This window comes from Microcebus murinus, chromosome 24 (assembly GCF_040939455.1).
Source record: "Microcebus murinus isolate Inina chromosome 24, M.murinus_Inina_mat1.0, whole genome shotgun sequence".
In the NCBI taxonomy this organism is placed as follows: domain Eukaryota; kingdom Metazoa; phylum Chordata; class Mammalia; order Primates; family Cheirogaleidae; genus Microcebus; species Microcebus murinus.
Genome location: NC_134127.1, coordinates 19,245,962 through 19,264,793, shown reverse-complemented (window position 1 = coordinate 19,264,793; position 18,832 = coordinate 19,245,962). Strand labels below are relative to the sequence as shown.

Sequence of the window (18,832 nt, the reverse complement as noted above, 5' to 3'; positions counted from 1 at the left end):
GAGCGCTGAGCGGAGAGCGGGAGATCGCGTCCTCGCCCGCCGGCCGGGAGGCCCCGGAGCCGGCCCATGGGGAGCGGGTGCCCGGCGCCGGCCAGGACCACCGCCGCCCGCGCCGCGCCCGGCCAGTGAAGCCCAGGTAAGCGCCGAAGGGGGCGCCGGGGGCGCGCCTCCTGGGGATACTGAGGCTGGGGATTTCTGAGCCGAGCCCGGCGCGCCCACAGGGAGAGAGTTGCCCCGGCCCCTCTGGGCTGGGCCACACATCCCAACATCATGGGAAAGTTAGGACGCCAGACCCGGCGGGACGGTGGCGGCTCCAGAAAACCTGGAGCCCTCTATCACCTCCCTCCAGGAGCCAGCCGAGGGGACCGCGCCAAGAGAGCGCTGCAGGGCTGGTGCCACCTGTCATCCCCGTCCCTTGCACGCACGTTCAATTTTCCCTCCCTTGCCTCTCTCTGGGGCCCAGCCCGCTTTCCCCGCCTCCTTCCCTCCCCCCTCGCCGCCGGCTGCAGGGCTGCAGTTTCCAGCGGCGGCGGCCGGCGGGGCTGGGCGAGGGCAGCTTGACCCATCCAGCTGAGACCTCGTAATCCCCCTCTCCTGTGCTGGCTCACTCCCGCCCTGGGGCCAAGGTGGAGATCCCTGCCCCCAGCAGTTGTCCTGGGACTCTGCTTGAGAAGCGAGAAACTGGCAGAGCAGTCGAAGAGGCAGGCTCAGGGCCCAGGTATAGGGAGAGACCCGCCAGGGCCCTGGCGCGCAGCCCTCCCCAGTGACTCCAGCCTGCTCTGCCTGCACTTGCCACCCCTACAAGGCTGGCTGGGGCTGCGGGCTGTGGTAGGCAGGCAGCACCCCCAAAACCACAGTGGCAGTATGGGAACAGTCCTCTGTGACCCACACCCCATTTCACACAAGGGCACACTGAGCCTCAGACGAGGGACATGCCTCGCCCAAGGCCATGGCTGAGTCAGAGCCACCGTCCAGGCTTCTTGTCTTCCCAGTTCAGCGCCTTCCACTGAGCTCACCTTTGGGTTCTTGCTTTCTGTCCTACCCCATGACCTGTGACCAGGTTCCTGGCTCAGTGAGGCCAGAACATGCCCTCCTAGAAATGGCAGCTTCTAATGAGGGGCTGTGGCCCAGGCGGGCTGTCAAGTCCCAGGAGTTTGGGGAAAGGGTGAGCTCCCACACTGGAGCATCCCACCCAGGCAGGGTCCTTCTGGCCGTATACGGATAGGCAGCATGTCGCTGGCTGTGGGCTGGTACTTGCCTTACTGGTTTGAGGCACCTTGGTGCTGCCAGGGCGGTGCCCGCTCTGTGCCAGGTGGTAAGGTGCTTGGGGCATGTGCCCAGGGAGCTCATGCTCTGATGGTTGTGCTCCAGGCCCCCCTCTGGGCAAGCCCCATGAGGACAGGAGAGTGATGGAGAGTACGCCCAGCTTCCTGAAGGACACCCCAATCTGGGAGAAGACGGCCCCTGAGAACGGCATTGTGGGACAGGAGCCGGGCACCCCAGCTCAAGATGGCCTGCACCGTGGGCCACTGTGCCTGGGAGAGCCTGCTCCCTTCTGGAGGGGCGTCCTGAGCACCCCGGACTCCTGGCTTCCCCCTGACTTCCCCCAGGGCCCCAAGGACATGCTCCCACTTGTGGAGGGTGAGGGCCCCCAGAATGGGGAGAGGAAGGCCCACTGGCTGGGCGGCAAGGATGGACTGCGCTGGAAGGAGGCCATGCTTACCCACCCGCTGGCGTTCTGCGGGCCAGCGTGCCCACCTCGCTACAGCCCCCTGGTTCCTGAGCATAGTGGTGGCCATCCCAAGAGTGACCCTGTGGCCTTCCGGCCCTTGCACTGCCCTTTCCTTCTGGAGACCAAGATCCTGGAGCGAGCTCCCTTCTGGGTGCCCACCTGCTTGCCACCCTACCTGGTGTCCAGCCTGCCCCCAGAGCGTCCATGTGACTGGCCCCTGGCCCCACACCCCTGGGCGTACTCTGGGAGCCAGCCCAAAGTGCCCTCTGCCTTTGGCTTAGGCAGCAAGGTGAGTGCTGGGACAGGCAGGGGATCTGAGGCTCAGACCATGCAAGGTAGCTCAGTGGTCCCAAGGGTCCTGCCAGCTGCCAGCCCCTCGTTGACCCTAAGCAATCCCTCCTGTGGGCAACTCCATCTCTCTAGACCTCCCCAGCACCCAGCCCCTTGCTGTTGCTGACTCACCCTTTGCCCCCCTAAGCCTGGGCAGGGCCCTGGGAACTCTGGCCTTGGAATGTGTGGCCTAGTCCTGTGTGGAGAAGGCGGGCAGGCAAGACCCCTCTATCTGGGAGCAGGACGTGTGGGTGACCCCAACAGCCTGTGTCCAGGGCACCTCTCTGACAGGCAACCTCCATGCCCAAGGATGAGATTTTTAAATATTTAAAAAAGAGTATGGAGCCGGGCGTGGTGGCTCACGCCTGTAATCCTAGCACTCTGGGAAGCCGAGGCAGGTGGATCGCTCAAGGTCAGGAGTTCGAAACAAACCTGAGCAAGAGTGAGACCCCGTCTCTACTATAAATAGAAAGAAATTAATTGGCCAACTAATATATATACAAAAAATTAGCCGGGCATGGTGGTGCATGCCTGTAGTCCCAGCTACTCGGGAGGCTGAGGCAGGAGGATCGCTTGAGCTCAGGACTTTGAGGTTGCTGTGAGCTAAGCTGATGCCAGGGCAACAGAGCCAGACTCTGTCTCAAAAATAAATTAATTAATTTTAAAAAAAAGAGTATGGTACGGGATGCCAGACCATCCAAGCAGATCCTGGCTGCCCTTTGGCTGTGCCAGGCATTAGCCCTGGAGTTGCTGGATTGTGAGGAAGTCTGAGACCCCGGGGGGTGCGGGTGTCTTGGCGGCAGCCAGGGCAGCTGGGGTGTGTAGGGGACGGGAAGGGCGAGCTAGGGTGGCGCCATTTCCTTAGCAGGATAGGAGTTCTTCAATATTTAGGCCTTGGGAAGCAAAGGCAGCTCGAGCTCACCCCTTTCTCCTCTCTGTAGGGCTTTCACCACAAGGATCCCATTCTCGGGCGGGCCAAGGAGCCCCTGGCAGCTGCGGAACCTGGGCTGTTGGGCTTGGGCCCTGGCGGCTACCTCCAGAGAGCCAGGGAGACAGAGCGCCCCTCGCTCCACCAGAGGGATGGAGAGACAGGCGCTGGCAGGCAGCAGAATCTTTGTCCACTTTTCCTGGGACATCCGGGCACTGTTCCCTGGACCCCCTGGCCTGCTTGTCCCCCAGGCCTTGTTCACACTCTCGGCAACGTCTGGGCTGGACCAGGCAGCGGGAGCCTGGGGTACCAGCTGGGGCCACCTGCCACACCACGGGGCCCCTCTCCTGGGCCTCCTACCACCCAGGGGCGCTGCTGCTCATCCCGCCCACCTGCTAAGGATGGGGCTCTTGGCCCTTGTGGGAAGTGCCAGGAGGGCCTGGAAGGGGGTACCAGTGGGTCCAGTGATTCCAGTGAGGAAGTGAGCAAGGGCACGGATCCCAGGGCCTGCCCCCCCAGCCACCACACCAAGCTGAAGAAGACATGGCTCACACGACACTCTGAGCAGTTTGGGTGTCCAGGCGGCTGCCCTGGGGACGAGGAGAGCCCGGCTGCCCAGCTCCGGGCCCTCAAGAGGGCAGGCAGCCCTGAGGGCCAGGAGGCAGTGGGCAGCCCGGCCCCCAAGCGGCCTCCTGACTCTTTCCCAGGCTCTTCGGGGCAGGGGTCCAGGGCTTGGCAGGAGGTGCTGGACGCGTCAAGAGGGAGCAAGGTGGAGGCAGGACAGCAAGACGACCAGAGAGGTGAGGAGGCAGGGGAGGGGCCGCAGGGGGCCCTGCTTGGAAGGGGCAGCCAGGGCTGGGGCTTTGCTGGGCTTGGGGACTGTAGGCCCTTACGAGTGAATCACACCCGGTTGTCAAGTTCCCCACCTGGACTGTGCTGGCTCTTTAGGAGTTCCTCAGCATTTACAGGCCAGAGCGTCCCAGCGAGTGGCTTCTGTCTCTGTCTCCTCCCAAGCCATGGTGTGTTGGTGGCCATATAATGGCATGGTTCAGAGCATTGGCTCTGGAGCCAGAGTGCCTGGTTCCTGACTTGGCTGATTGGTAGCTGTGTGACCTTGTGTGAGTTACTTTACCTATCTGGGCCTCATTTTCTTCATCTATAAAATGGGGATAAAGATGGCACCTGCCTCATGAAGACAGCTGCAAAACTGAAATGCTACAATAATTCGCATTGAAGGCTCTGAAGAATTCCTGGCTCCTAGTAAACCCTCCATAAATGTTCACTGCCGTGACTCTTTGTGCTGCGAGTCCCCACTGTGGGCTTACCTCTCCTGAAAGACCCCTCGTCCTGCCTCGGGGACGGCTGCTCTCCTGGCCAGATGGATTGTGGAGACTCATTTTGTGCTCTGCCAGTGTGAGGGCTTTGGGAACGTCCCGGAGCCCTGGGTCACACTGTGCCCTTCACAGAGGGTTCTAGCACTGCTGGCCCCGGACTCGGTCTTGGGGATCGCTTCGGTTTCTCGGCCTCCTGGACTGCTGGGCCTGGCACAGACCTCTCTCTCGGCCTTGCCCAAATGCCCCTGCACCTGGCACGGTCTGCCTGCACCCGCCCGGGCCTGGCTGGGCTGGGAAGTTGGTGGCCCCTTCGCCTTCTTGGGTTACTGCACCTGTGGCCTGTGTTGAGACTCCCCGGCCTTCTCACCTTCTGGCGCCCTCCGTCTGCGTTGGGATTGTCTCCTCGCGCTGTCATGCAGCCAGCGGTGTCACTAAGCCCTCAGTGGAGCTCTCCAAAGTCTGCACTGGCTGGATCCTGCACTTGTGGCAAGGCAATCGCGCCAGCTGCCCGCAGCCCTGGGCGCAGCACACCAACGACCCCTGACCCCACGGTCGTCCGCGTCATGGCAGGCTCCCTGCTCAGCCTTGCGCAGGAAACTTCTCGCTGCCTGGTCCACTCTCGCTGGTCCTGAATTAGGCTTCGTAAACCTGGGGCGAGGGGCTGGGCTGGCTCTGTGTGCGGATGACGTGGGCACTAGGGGAAGGACCGGGGTTGCCAGATCCCAAGATACCCAGACTCCTGACCAGCCCACATTGTCCCCTCAGGACCCCGAGATGGCCAGGCCAGCCTCCAGGACCCTGGGCTTCCGGACATACCATGCGTGGCTCTCCCTGCGGGTCTCGCCCAGTGCCAAAGCTGTGCCCAGGCAGCTGGTGATGGGGGAGGGCTGGCCTGCCACTCCCAGCAAGTGCGGAGGTGAGCCCGTCCTCCTGGGGGCCCCCACATCCTCCCCCGGGACTCCATCCTCACCCTCCTCTGCCCTCTCTCCAGATTGCCTCTGGGAGGGGAGTGGCAGCAGGAGGAAGATGCAGCCACCAGCTCCAGCTCCGAGGACGGCCGGGGGTCTGGCCCAGAGGCCCCGCTCAGCACGGGCCTTGCCAAGCACCTGCTCAGTGGTTTGGGGGACCGACTGTGCCGCCTGCTGCGGCGGGAGCGGGAGGCCCAGGCCTGGGCGCAGCGGGAAGGTGAGCAGGACCCCCTGGCCCCCAGGTGTCCCTCCCCCGCGCCCCCCACTCACGCTGCTGGTGCCTGCCCTGCTTTGCCCTTACTCCTGTCTTAGGCTCTTGGTCCACCCCGAAGTCTCTGGCCTGGCTGGGGGATGTTGGAAAGGTGTCATCAAACCTGGTGCAGCCCAATTCTCTCGGAGTTTTGGGGAAAGCAAGACTGAGTGCCAAGAGCCTGGCAGGTAGTGGCATTCCTGGAGGACCCGTGGGACCTGGGCTGATGGCAGAGATGGGCGGGCACGAGGCTGCTTGCTCTGGCTCCAAGCTGTCCCTCTGGCTGCCTTTCCACAGCCCCAGAGAGTGGTCTCTGTAAACACACAGCCTGGGGCCCACAGGTCACTCCCTGGGTGGGGCTCACAGGGGGCTCCCGCTCACCCCAGAAAGGCCAGCCCCAGCCCCCTTGGCATTTCCCAGCTGACTCCCGTCGGCTCCTGCTGCTGCCAGCCTGTATTCCCGGCACACACACCACCCGTCCTTCCCTTCCCAGCTCCCTTGAGCTTGGCCATCCCCTCGGGCCTTGGCGTTGGCCGTTCCCTGGGTCTGGAATGCCGCGCTCCTCCCTTGCTACCTGGAGCATGAACACTTACTCATCTTCCGGGCGCTTGGGGAGCTCCCGCCCCCATCCTTCGGTCCCATTTTCACACTCTAGGGCCTGCCCAGTGGGCCATAGTCATTGCTGCGTTTATGGGTCCATCTCCCCACTTCGAAGGTGTGAGGAGGGCAAGGACCAATTCCTGACCGGCTTTGAGTCTCCTGCGGTCAAAGTGAGACACGGCAAAGTGGCTTGTGATCAGGGGCACCTACCAACAATGGCTTAGTCTGAAACTTTGCTCTTAAAATAACTCACTTCTGGCCGGATGCAGCAGCTCACACCTGTAATCCTAGCACTTTGGCCAAGGTGGGGGGATTGCTTGAGGCCAGGAGTTCGAGATCAGCCTGGGCAACATATGAAGACCCCTGTCTCTACTAAAAACATTCGTTTAATTAGCTGGGCATGGCGGTGCCCACCTGTGGTCCCAGCTACTCAGGAGGCTGAGGCAGGAGGATCGCTTGAGCCTGGGAGCTCGAGGTTACAGTGAGTTATGATCACGTCACTGTACTCCAGCCTGGGTGAAAGAGTGAGACCCCGTCTCTTACGAAAACAAAACAACACCAAAAAGCATTCCTTTGGGTAAAGGCAGCAGCGACTTCTTAAGGTTTTTAATATAGAGTCCCCTGGAGAGAGTGCCACCTGAGCTTGGTCACCATATGTTGCCGTTTCCGGTAGCATGTGGGGCTTGGGAGGGAAGGAGGTGGAGGAAGGAATGTGCTGGAAGTGGTGTGGGTTAGTGATTCAGGGCCAGTGGGAAGTCCCTGGGGCAAGGCCCAGCAGGGGGCAGGACCAGGGCAGCTGAGGCCTCTAGTGTCCCCGGGAAGGGCTGGCTGGAGAGGACAGCTTCTGCATGGGGTTCTTGACAGTGCTGCTGAGCAAGTAGAGGTGACTGGTAAGGGGCCTGGTCCCTTCCCTGGGAGTCCCCTCCGTGGAAACTGCTCCCCGCTTCTCCCCACCCCTGCCCGGATGCTGCTCACATGAGGGCCCCCAGAGGGGCCGTTGCCTGCAGCCCTCTGACCCTGTTCTCTCCTGCGGTCAGCAGGCCAGGGGCCAGCCGTGACAGAGGACAACCCAGGCATTCCACGCTGCTGTAGCCGTTGCCACCATGGAGTCTTCAATACCCACTGGCGATGTCCCCGCTGCAGCCACCGGCTGTGTGTGGCCTGCGGCCGGATGGCGGGTGCTGGGAGGACCGGGGAGAAAGCAGGTAGGAGAGGCCAGGGGATGGAGGTGGGAGGGTGGGGGTCTCAGTGGGACTGCTCTGAGGCTGTGGCCATTTCTTGGCTGTCTCTCCCCAAAAAGCCCTTGCCACGCCCTGCTCAGCCCAGCCTCAGCCATCACTGCCCAATGACCCTCACAGCAGACTTCCCCTGTCCCCAGATCAGAGGGACACCCTGCCTCCTTGCCCACCCTTGAAGGAAGTCAAGTGCCCACTCTGTGCTGCCCACTAGCTCAGCTTGCACCTTCTTAAACCTGCTGTAACACTGTAGTGTGGTTATTATGCCTCCATTTTCCAGGTAAGAAAATCTCAGAGAGGTTAAGTGACTTGTCCAAGGTCACACAGCTAGCAAGTGTTGCAGCCAGGATTTAGACTCAGGTGTTCTGATTTCATCCTGTTCTTTTCACTGTGGTCAGCTTCCTCTCCCTTGGCTTAGCTTGGCTACTTGATGGCTTGGAATTTCCTGGTGTCCCAACGACATGGCCAAAAAAGAGTTCCAGGGTCAGATGTGCTTTGGAACATTCTCTTCTATATGGCTCTTGCAAAGCATCCCAGCGTATTAAGGCCTCTGCATTCTAAAAGCAAAGAATCCTGTGTCACTGTGTAGCCCAGGTTTCCCAGAAAGCACATGTTTTTTGGCTTGTTGAGCTCCCTGATTTAGATCTCCTTGCCCTTCTTCCCTGACCTTGACCTGTGGTTACCTTGATGTCTGGCCCTGCAGCTTCTCCCTTCCCACCCCACAGGCTCGCAGGAGCAGTCCACAGAGGAGTGTGCCCAGGAGGCTGGGCACCCTGCCTGTTCCCTGATGCTGACCCAGTTTGTCTCCAGCCAGGGTGAGGCATCTTGGAGGGGCGGGGCGTGCAGAGGGTGGCTCCCGAGGGAGATCAGCTTCCCGTGTGGCCGTCCCTCCCTCTGGTGCCATGCCCTTCTGCTTCCTGGGGCTGCCTGCCCACACTCACCCCCAAACTCCATCTCTCCTCTTTACCCCCTGCGCAGCTTTGGCAGAGCTGAGCACTGCGATGCACCAGGTCTGGGTCAAGTTTGACATCCGGGGGCACTGCCCCTGCCAAGCTGATGCCCGGGTGTGGGCCCCCGGGAATGGGGGCCAGCAGGTAAAAACCAGGCCATGGCACAGGTGACAGGGGACTAGCTGGTGGGCCCCAGGATAGGGCAGTGTGCCTGCAAATGCCTGACCCTTGGGGGTGTCGGCCCTTTCCTTTCGATGGGGTGAAGAGGGAGAAGGAAGCCAGTGGAATTAGGCCCCTTCAGTAGAAGCGCTGGTCTGTCTTCTTGGTGTTCCCGAGCACATAGCAGGTGCTCGGTGAGCACTTTGCAAAGCTTTTATGAAGTTCATGTTTTTATTACAAGTCATCCATTCAAGAAATAGTTCACTGAATGCATTTTGGGTGCCAGACACTGTGCTACACACCCATCGTGGAAAATTTGGAAAATACAGACAAGTTTAAGGAAAAAAACAACAATGACCTCTCACGCCACCCTTAACATTTTGACATATTTCTTTCCAGTCATTTGTCTCCATGTTTATTCATGTCTATTTTAGGGCACACTTTAGACCATACTGTATGCAGAAGTCCACAGGCAACTTTTCCTACCTAACGTGGTACCCTATAACCGTTTTGCTCCTGGAAACACAATTTTAGTACTTGCAAGAGCCCGTGGTTAATTCTCGTGGGTTGAGTTGTGTCTGCCAGTTTTTAAAATCTCTGTTTGGATTGGGGGGTGGTGGATGCATTTCACAGAAGGAGCCGACGGATAAAACGCCCCCAACTCCACAACCTTCCTGTAATGGGGACACCAACAGGACCAAGGACATCAAAGAGGGTGAGTGGCTCCTCCTGCCCTGGGAACTGTGCTGGAGGGAGGCTGGGCCAGCATGTGGGGCAGGAGGGGAACAGACAGCGGAAGTGTCCAGGGACGACTTGGAGTTGGTCTAGCAACTCTTCAGCCCCACCAGCAATCTCTGTCCCTCCTCTTGAGATAAGCCTCCTAACCGCCTCTCGGGCCAGATTCCCCTTCTGAGCCCCTTCTTTTTAGAGGTTCTGCCTTCAGGAGAGGTGGTGGAAGTGGGGGGGACCCAGGGCAGGGTCGAGGTGGGGGTGCTGGTGGAAAGAGAGACCCAGCCGGGACTCGAGAGAAGCATGTTGTGGATAGTGGAGCCTCGAGAGGAGGGTGAGGGGCAAAACAGGGAGCCAATCACCGTTTGCCTCCCGGACAGAAACCCCGGACTCCACGGAGACCCCTGCAGAGGACCGTGCTGGCCGAAGGCCCCTGCCTTGCCCCTCTCTCTGCGAACTGCTGGCCTCTACTGCGGTCAAACTCTGCCTGGGCCACGAGCGGATACACATGGCCTTTGCCCCCGTCACCCCAGCCCTGCCCAGTGTGAGCAAGGGCACGGAGGGCGGGCTGGGAGCCCGGGGTAGAGGCTGGGGCCGGCCCTCCGTGCAGCGCCTGGTGGTCCTGAGCCCTCCTGCCCCTCCGTGCCTCCCCCCGCAGGACGACCGCATCACCAACATCCTGGACAGCATCATCGCGCAGGTGGTGGAACGGAAGATCCAGGAGAAGGCCCTGGGGCCAGGGCTGCGAGCTGGCCCGGGCCTGCGCAGGGGCTTGGGCCTGCCGCTGTCCCCGGTGCAGCCCCGGCTGCCGCCCCCCGGGGCCCTGCTGTGGCTGCAGGAGCCCAGGCCTCGGCGAGGCTTCCACCTCTTCCAGGAACACTGGAGACAGGGCCAGGTGAGGCTCCCTGCCCGCCCCCCCACCCCCACACCCAGGGCCCGGTCCCCACGATGTCCTGGCGCCCTTGTGACACACGCACCACGCCCACGCCGGCACCCCATGCGTTCTCCTCCTGTCTGCCTTCCTCTCCGCTACAGCCCGTGCTGGTGTCAGGGATCCAGAGGGCATTGCGAGGCAGCCTGTGGGGGACGGAAGCTCTTGGGGCGCTTGGCGGCCAGGTGCAGGCTCTGGCCCCCCTCGGGCCCCCCCAGCCCACAAGCCTGGGCAGCACGACATTCTGGGAGGGCTTCTCCCGGCCTGAGCGTAAGTGCCACTGCCCGGGGGGAGGGAGCCAGGAGCCTGAGCCCCAGGAGCTGGGTGGCACAGGAGTCCCAGTGTGACCTGGGGGTGGGAGCAGGCCCAGGGCAGAGACTGGACTCGTGTGCCGCTGCCACTGGGGCAGGAGCCTCTGGGACAAGGGCCATTCTGTCTTCTCCCCCAGTTCGCCCAAAGTCAGATGAGAGCTCTGTCCTCCTGCTGCACCAAGCTCTGGGGGACGATGACACCAGCAGGTATGTGCAGTACTAAGGACCAACCCCCCCTCCTCCTTTGTCCCTGTGCCCACCCTGTGACCCTCAGAGATCCCACACTTGCCCTCTGAGAGTCTTCCCCAGCAGTGGGGGCTGTGATGGGGTCTCTGGTGTCTGGCTTGGGCCTCCTGGGCATGACCCTGTCCCTGTCCCGCCAGGGTAGAGAACCTGGCTGCCAGCCTGCCACTCCCGGAGTACTGTGCCCACCACGGGAAACTCAACTTGGCCTCCTACCTCCCGCCAGGCCCTGCCCTGCGTCCACTGCAGCCCCAGCTCTGGGCAGCCTATGGTGCGTGTCCCCTCCCCTCCTGCCCACTCCCCGTTCTGGTACCTGTTGTCTCGGGCACATGTGCGTCTGTGCCAAGGGCCTGGGGCTGAAGCATTTTTTGACTCTGTTCCCAACTGTCCTTTCTCCACCTCCGTGCAGGTGTGAGCCCACATCGGGGACACCTGGGGACCAAGAACCTCTGTGTGGAGGTGGCTGACCTGGTCAGCATCCTGGTGCACGCTGAGGCACCGCTGCCAGCCTGGCACCGGGCACAGAAAGGTAGGTCCCCTGCTGGAGACGGGACAGGGACGCACAGGAGTGGGCAGGCTGCAGGTGCGAGCGTCCGCCGCCCCATCTGAGCACTCCCCTCCCTCAGACTTCCTCTTAGGCCTGGACGGAGAGGGGCTGTGGTCTCCGGGCAGCCAGGTCAGCGCTGTGTGGCACGTGTTCCGGGCACAGGACGCCCAGCGCATCCGCCGCTTTCTGCAGATGGTGAGGAGGGAGCCGGGGGCCCTCCCCTTGCCCCCGCCCAGCCCCAGAAGCTCGTCCCGTCCGCCCACCTGAGCGCCCACCTGAGTGTGTGCTCCCCGTGTGCTCGCTCCCCGCCCCACTCCCCCAGGTGAGCCGGACAGTCTCGTCTCAGACAGGTCAGAGGAGGCAGGTGGGGCCCTCAGGTTCCTGTGGGGCTCAGGGAGAGAGCAGGTCCCCAGGCGGGAGGGCTGAGCCCTGCTGCAGCGAGGGCAGCCGCTGCAGCGGGCTGGGCACAGGGCTGGGGCCTTGGGTGCGTTGGCCCAGTTAACCGTCACCACCTCCCACTGAGGCAGGTGCTGCCACTGTCCCACTTTGCAGGTGGGAAAACCAAGGCTCGGTGGTACCGCTGGGATCAGAGCTTATGTCTGTCGCAGCCCCGGGTCACTACACTGTGCTCTCCCTGGGGACAGCTGGCCTCCCCTCCCTGGGCTGTGGTGGGGGGTGGGCAGGGGACAAAGGGGCGCCTTTCTGAGACACTGTCCTGTGGCCTCACCTTCTGAGGGGAGGCGTCCTGGAGGGGTGCTCCTGGAGGTGCTGGCGACCAAGGGGCTGAAGGTGGCTGCATGGCAGGGGGTGGAGAGATGGGCCAGGGAGGGGCAGGGGATGGAGAGATGGGCCAGGGAGGGGCAGGGGATGGAGAGATGGGCCAGGGAGGGGCAGGGGATGGAGAGATGGGCCAGGGAGGGGCTGGGGATGGAGAAGGGTCTGGGGGGGCAGGAGGCTCCTGAGGGCCAGGGGAGGGGGAGGCCAGGGGTAAGGTTAGTCGTCCCGGTGGTTCCCAAGTCCAACTGAGCCTTGATTGTCCTGGGGAAAGACACCCACCAAGTGTCACCCCTTGCTAAGGCACACACACACACAGACATGCAGAGGACCATGTGGTGTCCACCACCCTCCTGCCCACAGGCTCGCACACGTGTAGATGTGCACACAGTTGCTGGGACATGCAGACGGCAGCACACCTCCGTACACAGATGGCCCCGTCTCAGCTGGGTGTGGCCAGCCGTGGGCTGTCCTATCCCGATGACTCACGGGGAAGGCTGAGGGGCACATTCTCGCTGGGTGGCCTGGGAAACACTGCTGAGCCAGGGTAGACCTGAGGCTCTGGGAGCAAAGGAGTCTTGGCACATGGCTGCGACTCCCCTGGGGTCCCGTCTGGTTCCTGGCCCTCCCCTCCCCCCATGGCCCAGCCCTATAGCCCTAAGCCCAGGGACAGCCACTGAAGTCCTCACTGAAGGGGGTGGATGGAGGTGGTGGCTGGTTGGAGCATGATGCTGGCGCTCACCTCTGCAGGTGCTTCCTGGCCGCTCCCTCCTCCTCCTCCTCCCTCCACAAGAGTCCCTGCCCCCCTGAGGGGCTCCCTGCTCAGCTGGGCTGGTGGAGGCCCCATGGCTGTGCCTGCTGCAGAGGGCTCTGCCTGGACAGGTGGGCCTGTCCCCCAGCTGTGTGGCCTTCCTTTCCTGGACCTGGGATCTTAGGAGAATCTGATAAATGCCTTGGGTTGTCTCCCTAGAGACATGTAGCTACCCACTCACCCACCACTTGGCACACATTTCAGGCCATTCACAAGACTGCAGGTTAAGAAATGCTGGTATAGACGGTTCCTGAATCGGGATTATGCAGCACCTCTCCCTGGGTTTTGCAGAAACGGGTCCCATTGAGAGGGGCAGCAGAGGGGGGCCAGGGCTGGGGCCACAGAGACTATGAGAGTCATCCAGCCCCATGAAAAGCAGGGTCTCAGGCCCCCACAGCGTTAGGGCCCTGAATCCTTTTCTCTAAGCTCCTTCCAGCCCAGTGATTATTCTGCCAACCTGAGCTGCCCCAGCCCCGCACCACCCAGCCCACGTCCTCCCCCCTGTCCCTCACTATCTGACTTGGGCCCCCAGCTCCTTCTGAGCCAGGCCTCCTGCAGCCCTGCTCCTCCCTCCCTGCCTCACTTACTCCTCCTTCTCTTCTTTGAGGTGTGCCCGGCTGGGGCAGGGACCCTGGAGCCCGGCGCCCCGGGCAGCTGCTACCTGGACGCAGGGCTGCGCCGGCGCCTGCGGGAGGAGTGGGGCGTGAGCTGCTGGACCCTGCTGCAGGCCCCCGGGGAGGCCGTGCTGGTGCCCGCGGGGGCTCCCCACCAGGTGCTTCCCCGTGGGAGGGGCTGTTCGGGAGATCAGAGGCCACCAGAGCCACATCACAAGCACAGAACGTTCTCCCAGTGTCCCGAGAGTCAGGCAGGGCAGGCCCTGTGGTGGGAAGAGGAAACAGGGAGGCTGAGTGGTCTTGGAGTCGTCAAAACCGACTAGGATGCGCCCCAGAGTCTGGCCCTGGCCCCCTTGGCATGCTGACGTGAAGGGGCCCCGTGTCCTCTCTGGAAGCCCTGTGGCCTGGCCTTGGCCATGGCCTTCGGGGTATCGGCTGCCTTACCCAGGGCTTCTGCTCTCTGAGAGCTGGCTGGGGTCCTTAGTGGAACTAGGCCTTGGGGACCAGAGGGGCAGGGGCAGGATGTGCGATCTTGGGCCTCCGCTGACCCTCCTGCTTGTGTCCTCTCTGACACAGGTGCAGGGCCTGGTAAGCACAGTCAGCGTCACTCAGCACTTCCTGTCCCCTGAGACCTCCGCCCTCTCTGCTCAGCTCTACCATCAGGGACCTAGCCTGCCCCCCGACCACCGCCTGCTTTATGCCCAGGTGAGTGTGCCACTGGCCAGAGGGCTGCCAAGTCCCCGGTGGCCCAGCTGCGGTGGGCATGTCGGAGCCGGCCCTGTGCCAGGCAGGCAGGCGGCCACTGTGCACAGAGGAAGGTGTCCTTCCTGGGCGGCGTGAGGGCGGCAGGGGCCTGGGAATGTGGCTGACAGCTGTTTGTCTTCTCTCTCCTAGATGGACTGGGCTGTGTTCCAGGCAGTGAAGGTGGCTGTGGGGACATTACAGGAGGTCAAATAGGGGGCTCCCAGGTGTCTGGGGTAGGAGTCAGGGCAGGTAGACCAGGTGCTCGGGTGGGCACAGCTACAGCGGCAGCAGGGAAGGATGTAGGGAGATTTGGGGGCTTTTGGTCCATCCCACAAACACCTCTCTGGGCACAAGCAGGGCACCCCCTTCCCCACCCCGGTCCCGGGCCCTAAATCCAACCATCACAGTACCACTGAAGCTCACACCTGCCCCACCCCTGCATCCCTTTTCAGGGTACCAGGCCCACACTGGGGGTGACTGATTCCCCCAACCTCATCCCCTGCCCAGGAGACAAGCAGCCCTTCCTTGGGGGACCTTGGGAATCATTCTGGCTTAAGCAGTACCTCCTCACGCCGCCTCACCCTTGCCGTCCCACCTGCACCCCGGCTGTGCTTACGCCCACACCCCTGCATCATCACTGGGCTCACTGCAGGCACTCTGGACAAGGGGCCCCAAAATCCTGCCCTCCTGCCAGAAGAGCTGAGAAGTGTGGGGAGGGGACAGCGTCAGGGACTGCCCAGGCTTGGCTGCAGGGAACAGCGTGGGCGATGCCACCCTGCCCTGCTCCCTCTGCCCACCCCCTCCTTCGTGATTTCCATTAAAGTCTGTTGTTTTGTGAAGGCTGCCAGTGTGGTTGGCCCCGCTCCTGCAGGCCACATGGTCCGGGAGGGAGGGGAGATGCGGAAATCTGCTCCAGAGCAGAGGCAAAAGGAGAGGGGTGGGCCAGGGGCCAGGGTGGCAGGGACCTCGAACCCCACGCCTGCTCTTCTCCCACTGAGGAGCAAATGCTCCTGACTGCGGCAGCAGGTGGGCCCTGCAGAGTGGTGGCACACAACGGTGAAGGGGCCTCCCTGTGTGGCATTGGCATCAGCCTGCAGAGATCCCAGCGCCCACCCCTCCCCGAAAACACCAGGCTACCCCATCTCTGCCATCTGCCTTGACCTAGACATCCAGGAGTGTGGCCCACGAGAGCCCCTGCCCAGCCCGTCTGCCCTTGGTGGCCATGGCTGGTGCCAGGCCCATCCAGCCACCCCAGGATGAGCCTCACTGCCCCAGACAGCCAACCTCCCTCCTGTCCCTTCCAACGCCCACAGCCCTCAGGTGGGACTCTGCCCTCTCCCCTTCCCTGTGTATCCCAGACCCACACAAACCATGCCCCAGCTCTTGTCATGCCTAATTGTTTCTGCTGTGGTTTGGGGAATATTTTTTATTAAATAAAAATTTTTATTATAAAATGTAAAAATACTTTCCGAACATTTAGAAAAAAAGAAAATCACCTGCAAGCCCCTCTCCACTCGCTGGGCCCCAACCACTAAGAGTATTTTGGTGCCTTTCCTTCTAGAATCTTCTCCTAGGATCTACAGTACACATGGCTGGATTGGGGTGCCTTGGCTTTGGTTTCTTTCTTTTAACACTGTATTGTAGTCATTTTCCCTGCTACTGTCTTTGCACCTTCATTTTAAATGCCAGCCTGTAGCCATTAAGTAGCTTTGCCATGACTTACATAACCATCCTTTGTTGAAAAAAAAATGTAGATTCCTTCATTGTTTGGATAGCTCAGTTATTTTGACTTTTTTATGGGATAAAAAAAGAAAAGAAAAATTAGAGAACTCCTATATTTTTGCTGTGCAACTGTTTTCATTTAACTTATCTCATTTAATCCCTGTCATTGAAATGATCTCATTTAATCCCTTGCTCACTATTTTGAGGTAGACACGATTTATTTCCATTTTACAGAAGAAGAAACAGGAAGGCTGGGGTTCAAGTCAGTTACCCAAGGTCACACAGCATTGTAGTGGCAGACTGGGATTCGAACCAAGTGTTCTCACTCAGGCCACCCCGTTTACTTTATGGTCTTAGCTCTTAATGGAGTTTAAAGATAGCTTGCCCTCCTCCTTCCGAAGTATGCACTTTACAGCTGATCGTGTTCCAAGTAGCACTGAATGACCCATTTCTACCTACGCTTCACCTTCTAGAACTGTCTCTGTGCCACCCCAGAACCCAATATATGGGGTCCTTCGGGTGGGAAGATGGCGCTCTTCATTTTGTGCAGTGGGGGCAGGGATGGCACAGTCACTGGGTCCCCTCTTCCCCTTCTCCCTTCCAGGTGGGTCACAGCACCCTTGAGGCCGTGTCCGGTCTGACTATAAATAGCAAGTGGACCAACATTCGAGTGTTCCAGGACTGGACCTGGGAATGCGGCCAGACCAGGTGGACACTGGCCCTGAGATTCAGCTTGGAGCACTTGGTGGCACTTTTAATTCCCCCTGGAGGCCCTTGGGCCCCTGCTTCTCCCAGGGCCACCAGCTCATTGGCCACCCTCTGCCTCCAGCCCCCTCTGTCTGGCCCAGATATCCCAGACACACAACTCGCAGAGGCGGAAGTGAGCGTGGGGTGTGCATATTCAATGCCTTCTTTTCCTTTTCTGTTGAAATTCTCAGACATTTTAATTTTGAAATCCTTTTAGATTTACAGCCAAGTCACAAAGATAGCACAGAGAGTTCCCAATCATCCTTCACCCAGCTTCCCCTAATGTGAACATCTTACGTAACACCAGGGTACCTTTATCAAAACTGCAAAATTAACACGGACGTGACATTATTAATGAAGCAGTGGGCTTCACTGGCATTTCGCCAGTTCTGTTAACGTCCTTTTCTGTTCCAGGATCCAGCAATGCCTGAGTTGGACAGCTGGCCTAGAGGGTACATGTGGCTGTCCCAGGGTCACTCAGAGCCGGTGGCAGAGCCCAGCCTGCAGCCAGCCCTCCCCCCTCCCCTGCAGCCTGGGCTCTGCCCTCCTTACCCTTCCTCCTTTGTCAAGAGACCAGCCTTGCTGCTCCATAAACGACTCTAGCATCACAGACACCCTTGCCCCACCCTGCCTGTCTGTCCCGGGCCTGGTCCCGGTCCCTGAGGCTGCCTACCCTAGGCCTCCCTGCTCACACGCTCACACGCACATGTGCTCGCACATGCCCCAAATCGTCTGGCTCGGGCTCCGCTCCCATGGGTGCTGGGAGCAGTCAGTTCACTCCCGTCGTCCACCGCGCCCTGCGGCCAGCCACGCCGGCTGTGCGCTTCCCTCTGTGGGACTGGAGGGCACACCGCAGATGTGACGGAGACCTTGGCGCTCCCATCCATTTCCCTCCCTCCTTGGCTGCTGTCCCTCCAGCCTCTGTCTGACCGCTGCTCTCTCCTTCCCCAGGCCCTGAGAAAGTCTGCTTCTTGTTGTCTCCTCCGTACCGCGGGAAGGGCTGGGCACACCCCTTCACAGTTTACAAGGGGCTTCTGGCGTGTTCTGTTGCCTCACACCCCGCTCACCGCAGGGGCGATCAGGCCCACTCGACAGGGAGGAGCGCTTTCCCCGGGGGCAGACAGGGGAGTGGAGCTGTGGTTGTTGCAGTCTTGGCCGTTCCAGGCCTTCTGGTGTTTACCTTAGGCGCCTCTGAAGCTCTCAGAACCCTGCCCAGACATGACCTCACTCTCGCTCAAATCATCCCCGGGAGGCAGAAAGGAATCTGCCCCCACTTCACAGATGGGAAAACTGAGGGCTAAACACATACAGCAAATATGTTGACAAGCTGCTCTGCAGCCGGGAGTCCTGACTCTCAGCCCCAGGGAGCACAGGTGTTTGGGAGGTGGGGGGTCTAGGATAGGGCCTGGCCCACCAGCGTGTTCGGCAAGTGCCTCCAACACCGTGGGCCCTCCCAGGCCCCCCATGATTAACCCAGGGCCCTGCCTCCGGGGAACCTGCAGTCAGAATCCCAACGTGACAAGGGCCTAAAGAGGCCTATCTGGTGTTGCTGGAATTCCTGAGAGTCAAGTCTGGCGCTCAGGCAGCTCCGTGGGCACATTCCATGAGGATGGGCCTTCCTGCAGCACCAAGAGCTGCGGCGGAGAGGGCCCAGCCCGGAGGGTGGAGGGCTGCCTGGTGACGGTGTCCAACACTGGACAGTCCACCCAGCTCCTCCCTGAATGTCTTGCATTTTTGACAGCCCTGTAAAAGAAGAGCTGTTATGACCACATTCTACAGATGAGGAAACTGAGGCCCACACTTACCCAGGGCCACAGAGCAAGCTGCAGCGGCCCATGTCTGGCTCCAAGTTCTTGTGCTCTGTCCACACCACCGTGCCACTGTCCCCTGCCCCCAAAGGGAGGTGTGCAGAGCAGCAGGTGGGAAGAGGGAAGGGGAGCCCTCCTGGAGGCGGGGGTGCCCAGACTAGGCTTGGCTGGCAGATTCCTTCCAGCTGGCCCTGCGTTCCGTCCTGAGAGGAGGTTAAGGGAGGCTCTGAGGAGGAAAGGTCAGGCTGGGAGAGAAGCAGGAGCTCGACAAAACAGCCCACACCCTGCTCTCCGCCGCCAGGCGCTGCGTGCTGGGTGCGAGGGCGAGGACACCGGGCACCACCCGGCCCTCCGAGGGCTCACGT

The 18,832-nt window shown here is 61.0% G+C and overlaps 1 protein-coding gene across 2 annotated transcripts; it reads left to right on the top strand.

Annotated features, from left to right (window-relative positions):
• Positions 1–28: 28 nt before the first annotated feature.
• Positions 29–15,029, top strand: HR (HR lysine demethylase and nuclear receptor corepressor). 2 transcript variants are annotated; one of them, XM_012739260.2, is made up of 19 exons: positions 29–136; positions 1,372–2,021; positions 3,004–3,790; positions 5,090–5,240; positions 5,316–5,509; positions 7,183–7,347; positions 8,103–8,192; positions 8,356–8,471; positions 9,120–9,201; positions 9,596–9,759; positions 9,874–10,110; positions 10,251–10,416; positions 10,595–10,664; positions 10,841–10,971; positions 11,110–11,229; positions 11,327–11,442; positions 13,440–13,604; positions 14,023–14,151; positions 14,341–15,029. In XM_012739260.2, exons 2-19 carry the CDS (start codon positions 1,410–1,412, stop codon positions 14,401–14,403), a joined length of 3,558 nt encoding a protein of 1,185 aa, XP_012594714.2. In that variant the 5' UTR covers positions 29–136; positions 1,372–1,409; the 3' UTR covers positions 14,404–15,029. The 2 variants fall into 2 exon arrangements, with proteins under 2 accessions (XP_012594714.2, XP_012594713.2); XM_012739259.2 differs by having other exon boundaries at positions 7,180–7,347.
• Positions 15,030–18,832: the final 3,803 nt, after the last annotated feature.